General features: G+C 54.7%; 1 protein-coding gene across 3 annotated transcripts in view; it reads right to left on the reverse strand.

Moving 5' to 3' along the window:
- DOCK11 (dedicator of cytokinesis 11) overlaps positions 1-7,157 on the reverse strand; it is an 82,881-nt gene extending 75,724 nt beyond the window's left edge. For 2 of the 3 annotated variants that reach the window (XM_036401956.2, XM_036401957.2), the window contains exon 1: positions 6,994-7,156. In XM_036401956.2, the coding sequence (XP_036257849.1) occupies positions 6,994-7,095 (102 nt within the window). In that variant the 5' untranslated portion in view covers positions 7,096-7,156. Of the gene's footprint in view, positions 1-6,993 lie in introns of all 3 variants that reach the window. The other variant, XM_054516307.1, reaches the window with a different exon arrangement.
- Between the last annotated feature and the right edge of the window lie 339 nt (positions 7,158-7,496).

Raw genomic sequence — 7,496 nt, forward strand, 5'->3', positions numbered from 1 at the left:
CAAGGGCCACAGGCAGAGGCTGTGCTTGTCAGGCTGGCAGAGCCCTGGCAGACACAGAGCCAGCTGCCCTTCTGAGCCCTCCAGAGCTGCAGGACACGTGCCCTGCTCCACACACAGACACTGCAGCCCAGCCCACACCCAGGCTCCAGGCCACTGCCAAAACACAGTCACACATGGCTGTGATGGCTCTCCAGAGCAGTGTGCAGCACTCTGACACCAGCAGCTCCCACCACTGCACAGGGGAGATGTCATTTCTCCCTTGCAGTGTCCTTGCTCAGGGGAGAGAGGCCAGGCTGCAGTGGGGATGTCACCCAGCATGGAGCCAGGGGCAGAGGAGGAGTGGGGAATGCTGTGGAGCAGCACAGTCTCCTTCCAGATGCAACCACTCCCCAGGAACAGTCCTGTGACAGGAGATATTAACAGGGAGAGAAGAAACTGCTTTTCAGTGAGAGAGAGGGGTGAGAAAGGGGTCGGGAACAAGCAGCCCTGACCCCATTAGAGAAGCAGCAGGAGGCAGGGAAAAGCTGTAAAGATAAGTCAGGGCTGTGTTGAAGGAAAGAGGAGCCATCAAGGGAGAGCTTTGATTTGTACTTTTAAGGGAATGAAAGAGATGGAAGAGTTGGTGACAGGGAAACATATTCCAGCATTTTTAAGATGACAGCAATGGCCACAAAGGTATAAGAAACGACTCTTTTCTTCCCTCCACAAAGCAGGAGTGAGGAGGCCAATTAACCAGGGATGCTGAAGCACACGTGTACCCCAGGCCTGGCTGCTGCTCAGCTGCTGTGTGTGACCCTGACTTGCATTCTCAGGCCACAGAAATGTCAAAAGCTTTGTGCAGTTTTGCACCATTAGAGATAATAAATCAGCATGCAGAGGGCTAAGTGAAATGATGAAAGAGCCACCCAGCTGCATCTAGAAAATGATGCTACACTACACACTAGAGCAGGTTCTGCTGGTTCAAATGCTCCTGGTGCTGGGGGAGATACCTGCAAATATTTCCAGATACCAGAACAGGCTGAAACAAAGCCCAGGAGCCATCCCCTCTGTATTCTGAGAGCACAAATCCCAGCTGCAGTGCTGGCAGTGGCTGCAGGCAGCACCACCAACCATCTGTTCCAGGCATTTCACTGCACTGACAGGGGTGGGCTGGGGCAGATGCTGCCAGGGCAGGGACACCTGCATTTCCATGACACTGTCCTCAGCACTTTCAGCCTTGCCCAGTGAGTGCTAAAGCCCCAGCTAGCAAAATGTGGTAGGAGATAAACACATGTGGTGCTTCGTTCTCTTCCCAGAGCTCTCCTATAACAGGCAGGAGGACACAAACATTTAAATGATGCCTAGGGAAGGATAAGATTTTGCACCCATCAAAACCTTGTCATTGCTTCCAAAAACCTCCAGAACTGGACACACTGACTGCAGCTCCTGCTGTAACAGTCACACCTCAGCACACAGAAGAGCAAGGAACTGCTCCATCTGTTAAGGATGGGTATCAGTAGGAGGTGTGCCAGAGATTTGTCCCCACACAGCTACAGGGTGTACTTGGAGCCTTGCTCCTCTCCATCAAGGCATGCCCTTCATCCACTCCACAACTGGTGTGTGCTCAGGCAGGGGCAAACTCAGCCACTTCCCTGGCACACTTGGCCAGCCCTGGGCTAAATCCAGCCCCTCAGGGCACAGGAGCCCTGATTCAGGAAAGCATGGGATTAATTTTAGGAATGCTTTTAAGTGTTTTCTCGAATGAGCCCCTGTGAACAAGATTCTCTCCACAGACACTTCTATAGGAGTCAGCAGGGCCAGCTCTGGAGGCACAGCAGGCAAACCCTGCCCAGCTTAAACCAACAGCAAAGCTCCCGCCCACCGAGGCAGGGGCAGAATTTCCTCCCGTGCCTCATATATGTCTGTTTTTCTATGTAAATTGTGCAAACACAGCATGCTGACTACCCCCAGGGGAACAGGCATATATTCTGTCTCTCTTGGGTGCCAAGATCACTACAAACGCTGCATATAAACAGGCTTCACATTGATCAAAGTGAATTTAGCTTATTAAAAGAGGATTCTATGCAGAAAGCTGATTTCCTCTGCATGAGCATAAATCAAGACACTAATAATATAGTTTAAGCTGAAAAAAAAAAAACCCACAGAAAGAACAAAATGCCTTTTTGCCTCCAGTCAAAACCTCCTTACTATCACCATTAAGGAGCATTATATCTCCTTTTTGTGTCTGACTGAAACTGAGCCACCCATAGGAGCCCAGCCCAGCCCAGCCAGGATCAAACAAAACCCATCTCCTCCTGGCATGCTGCCCACCCTCTCACAGGGAGCTTTCAGGGAGCACACCACAAAGAGCAGACACTTGCCCTGAATACCTCTGGGTGGCAAGGATCCACACAGTTGTTTGTAAGCAGAGGCTCTCCCACTGCCATTTGCTGGCCCAGAGCTGTGAGTGGCACCAAGCTGTGCCCTGGGGGTATCCAGAGATGCTCCCCTGGCCTGGCTGACCCAGCGTGGGCTAATCTTTTGCAGCTGCTCCTTCTCAGATAAGGTAGTCTGGCTCTGCACCCTTTCTAAACTCCTCATGGCAAAGCAGTAAATGCATCTTCAGTCAAACTGTATAGAAATGATCTAAAGAAAATCAGGGCAATTGTGCGAGACTTTGAATTGCCACCAGATGACTGGGTTTGGCAGCACTGTGGGAAAATGCATCATCTCTGTTTTGCCAAGTGCTTGCTGCTCTGATCTTGTGCCTCCCACACTTTTAATTTCCCTGTCACGACACAGAGAACGACACTTCTGGAAAACCTGCACTGGGCTGAGACACAGCCCCCTCTCCCTGCAGGGCCCCAGAGCTGCTGAGAACATCCCAGAGAGACAGGGCAGGCACAGGGGGTTCAGCTTTGGCCTCACATCCACCCAAACAAGTGCAGCTGATTTGGTCCTTAGGCAGAAGGAAGAGCCCTTGCTGTTGTCCTGGCAGTGTCACAAGAGCCAGGGTCTCACTCACACACGTGAGCTCAAACTGCTCCACTCTGCAATGCCCCACTGCACTCCATGGGCTGCAGGTGAGTGGAGGAGAGGGGCACAGGCACTTCCATCAGAACAAGGACTGCCCACCTGAGCACTCAGGTGCATCCTGCTGGCAGAGTCTGAGATTGCAGCTGCCCAGGGCCCCCATCAGCAGTGCCCCCCAGCACTGCAGGGTTCCCCTCCTTGCTGCTCAACTTTTCCACTATTACTCAGCAACATCAGAGGATGGGAGGAGGGAGATTGCACTGAAGGTCTGAGCCAGAATCACCCATCTCCATCCACTGCCAAAGGTCCCTGGTTGCCCTCTTTCAGCTCTAGCCCAGATGCCTCTCCCAGGTACCATCAGCACTTTGGCTCTGAAGCTGCACTTCTAACACAGCATTTTACTGTGGGTGCCCGAAGGTTTAAGCTGGCTCGTCTTTCAGTCAAGATTGGTTTACATTATCACACTTGGGCTTTGACTGCTCCTTTCTTTAACCTAATCTTAAAATTTCCCTTTACCTTTCAAGTGTGTCATTTATCCCACCTGCCAACAAACACTTCCACTAAATTTGTCTGTTTATTTAAACAGTGACATTATTTGTCAATTAGCCAGCCCAAACTTCATCCCTAGCTGTAATCAGTAGCACACATCAGGGACCATTCAAAGCTGAAATTGATACAATCTGCCCTGCAGCCTCGTGCAGAGAGGAGCACAGGGAGAAGCAGGGTTCCCACAGAGCGCTGCCTGCGGCACCTGGCACTCCCAGCAGGGCTGTGCCTGCTTTCAAGGGATTCCTGCTGAACTGTCCCTCCCCAGAGCTCCCCTGCACAGCCCGTCTGTGAACGAGATGCAAGGCCAGAATGATGGCCAGGATGCTGGGAACAGAAGCAGAGTGAGAGGGAACAGGAGCCCCAGGTGACGGCTCTGCATCCTTCCCCGTGCTTCACACAGGGACCAAAGTGTCCCTGAGCTCCCCTCCACAGCCTGTGCTGATTTCCACTGCTGCAGGTTCCAGCTCTGCTTACCCTGACAGGAGCAGCTCTGACTGCATCCTAGCAGCTGGTCCAAAGGGCAGAGTGTGGACACAGGGACTCCAGGACACCTTGGAAAGGGACAGGCTCCCCTCACTGCCAACCGCCACCATATCCAACACCTCCCTTTCACAAGCACAAAGGAGCAAAGCCCTGCCAAAATCAACAATGTAAATACTCTCCTTGCACTAGACAGGCATAAATCAAAAACCAGGAACAGAAATAAAAGATGGCATGGGCTTCACTGCTCCTGCAAGACAGCAGCTTTGTAACCACACTGTAGCAGACATCACACTCCTGGGGCTGGACACGGCGCTTCTGGCTAGAGAGACACCTCCTTAAACACACAAATTGTGGCTCTGGACAAGCTGACCACTTCCATGGCATTAAAAGCTTTCCTCACTGAGATGTTTTCTTTTATGAGCATTTCATTCACTGACTACAAACAGCTTCTTACTCCAGACAGTTCCTTGTCTCGAGGCGTGCCCTGAATGCCCAGAGTGCTGAGCTCACCCAAGACACCGAGAGAGCCCCATGGTGGCCACTCCTCCAGGGGATGGAGGTGTGGGCTCTGGTACCTGCAGCATTAGCTCTGCCCACCACCCTTCATCCCCTTCATGCTCAGCACCAGAGATACCTGTGCTTTCAGCTATTATTGCCAGAGGTACCTGTGCTTTCAGCTATTATTGCCCCAAGGCGAGCAGACTGCCAAGGCACTTGACAAGATGACCAAGGGAATATTAAACTATTCACATGCTTTTTATTGACTCAACATCACCTGCTCTGTCCAGGATGCAGGAAGAGGATGGGATCCTGCCAGGCAAAGGCTCCAGTGCAACTCCAGTCTGCTTCATAAAGTCCCAGTTCCTGACATGCTGGGACACAGAGCATCACCTGCTGCCAGCCTGCTCCACCCAGTTATCAAACACCAGCTCCTACTGGCCACCCTCGGCTTCCCTGAGCTCAGCACTCCCCAGGGTGAGGGATCACAGTCCTGATTGCTGGGCCCTTCCACCTGCCCCACACTGGCTGTGGCAAGCAGAGGGCAGATGGGATGGGGAGGTGCTCACACAGCTCTGCGGCTGCCCAGCACCATCAGCACCAAAACTGAGACTCACCTCGGGAACACGATCAGAAACTGTGACTTCTCAGCCCCACCCTCCCTCCACCACTCCCCACCATCATTTCTCAGGATCCTCTCTGTACCCTCCCAACAACCACAGACACCAGACATCCCTTCCTCACAAAGATGACAAACTAGAAGATAGAGAGGAGCCAGCTTTTTGCTGGAGCACACCTCATCCTTAATCACTGAGGAAGGTGAAAATGCCACCTGAGACAGTCCTATGAGCTTGTGCCACCTCCTTCCCCACTCCCTGATCACTGCAGTGCCTTATGGCCCTTCCCAGTGATGCAGAAGTGCTGGGATTTATCCACTGCTGCTGAACTGTGGAAAGCAGGAACCTCTGCCAGGACCTGGATCAGGAACACCTGCCCTCACCCTCCTCTGGTGCTTGGCTGCAAACACACGAGGCAGCACAGCAGCTCTGGGGATCTGCCTGCCAGAGAGAGGGAGAAGTTGGCAGGGACAGCGTGGGCAATGAAACCCTAGAGGGGATCAGAAAAAGAGTGGCTGCCTGACAGACTCTGATGCTCCTCTGGGTTCCTGTCAAGGTTTTATTTATCTTCATCTGCAGTCCCACCCATCCCTTCCCCTTCTGAGAAAAAGAACCTGACACGGGCGCCACATAACCATTTGCATGTAGGATCCCAAAGCCCTTCTGGTCCTATATATGTAATTTCTTGTACAAAGCCTTTGTCCCTGTGTATTGTTGATGAAAGAGGGAAAGCAAATCACATGGAAGCCCATAAGAATCTCCAAACAACTGCACATAGGAAGCAAAAACTAGTACGAGGAAATCAGGCTAGATTATCACCATGGCTTTTTTTCTGGCTTACAAATCTGTAAATTTACAAGAGAACTCTGCTTTTAAAATAAATGTTAAAACCTCTCAATTTATTTAACAGCACATGCCATTCAATCTAACAGTAGAGAACTAATAGGAATCATTTGCTGAACTTGTACTGCACTTTCTGCATATCCCATTGCCTAACCTTTCTTCCATCAAAGTCAAGGTCAAAGTTGATCACACGCTAGAGTAATTCAATGAGCACCAGTGAAACACATCCAACAAAGCCTGGGAAGCTGGGAGTTGACCCCGGCATCCTCCCAAGGCGCAGCGCTGCCGTTTGCACAGCTGTGAGCACAACAAAGACAACCTGCTGCAGCATCCCACATGCCGGCAAGAAACGCAGCTGACCACGAACGTGACTTTCACCCCAGACCCTTGAGCGCGATTCTCGGGATCTATCGGGATCTACGGGATCTATGGGGCTCCCGGCTCACAGCGCCTGTGCCTCCCGCCTTGCCCGGCCGTGCCCTTCAGTCCTGCCCTGTCCATGTGCCGGGTTCACACTGTCCGCACCCCGTTACTCCGTCACCTGTTTGCTCGGTGCCCCGCACTCCGGTTCCCGTTAATTCCTGCTGCTGCCGCCGCCCCACGCCAGGACCGAGCGCCGCTTCCCTGCGATGCTCCCGGCCCGGAGCGCTCAGAGGGGCGCGGTGGCGCAGGTGGGATGGCAGGGCAGGGCAGGGCACGGCACGGCACGGCGCACACGGAGGGGACCCCAAAGACAGATCCTCATCCCCTGCCTTGCCCAGCCGCGCCCTCCTCATCCCCTGCCCGGAGCTTCCCAAACCCTGCCCCGCCGCGCCCTGCGCATCCCCCGCTCTGCCAAGCCCCGACCCAGCTCTGCCCTTGCTCCAGGCCCTCTTCCTCTTCCTCTCGGCGCATCCCCTGCCCAGCTCTGCCCGTCCCCGGCGCTGCCGGGCTCCTCCCGCTGCCGAGCGGGGCCGGGGCGCGGCCCCTGCCGGGCGCTGCCCGCGCTCACCAGGACGAAGGAGCTGCGCACCGCCTCCGACACGCTCTGCCGCAGCTCGGCCGCCGTGCCCGGCTTGCTGAGCCGCTTCGTGAACTTCCTCACTTCCGACATGGCGACATGATCCGATCCGCGCCGAGCCAAGCCGAGCCCCGCGCTCCCTTCGCGCTCCCTTCGCGCTCCCTCGCTGCCGCCGGGCGGGCGCGGCCGGGCCGGGGCGGGCGGAGCCGCGGGGCGGGCCCGGGAGGGTCCCCGCTTTGTCCCGCCCCGCCCGGGCCCGCTTTGTCCCCGCTGCAGGTGGCCCGGAGCCCGCCCCGGCACAGGCACAGCCCCGGGGGATGCACCAGCGACCCGGCCAGCGAGGGCACGGCGAGCCGGGGACAGCGGGCTCAGAACAACGGCACTGGCGGGATGGGGCAGCGGGCAGTTGGTATCACGATCTCCCGGCTCTCCCAGGTGCTCCTGCAAGACTAAGCTGGATCCAGGACAAGAGCTGTCTACTGAGCATCTCTGTG

This window comes from Molothrus ater, chromosome 14, assembly GCF_012460135.2.
Source record: "Molothrus ater isolate BHLD 08-10-18 breed brown headed cowbird chromosome 14, BPBGC_Mater_1.1, whole genome shotgun sequence".
Taxonomy (NCBI): Eukaryota; Metazoa; Chordata; class Aves; order Passeriformes; family Icteridae; genus Molothrus; species Molothrus ater.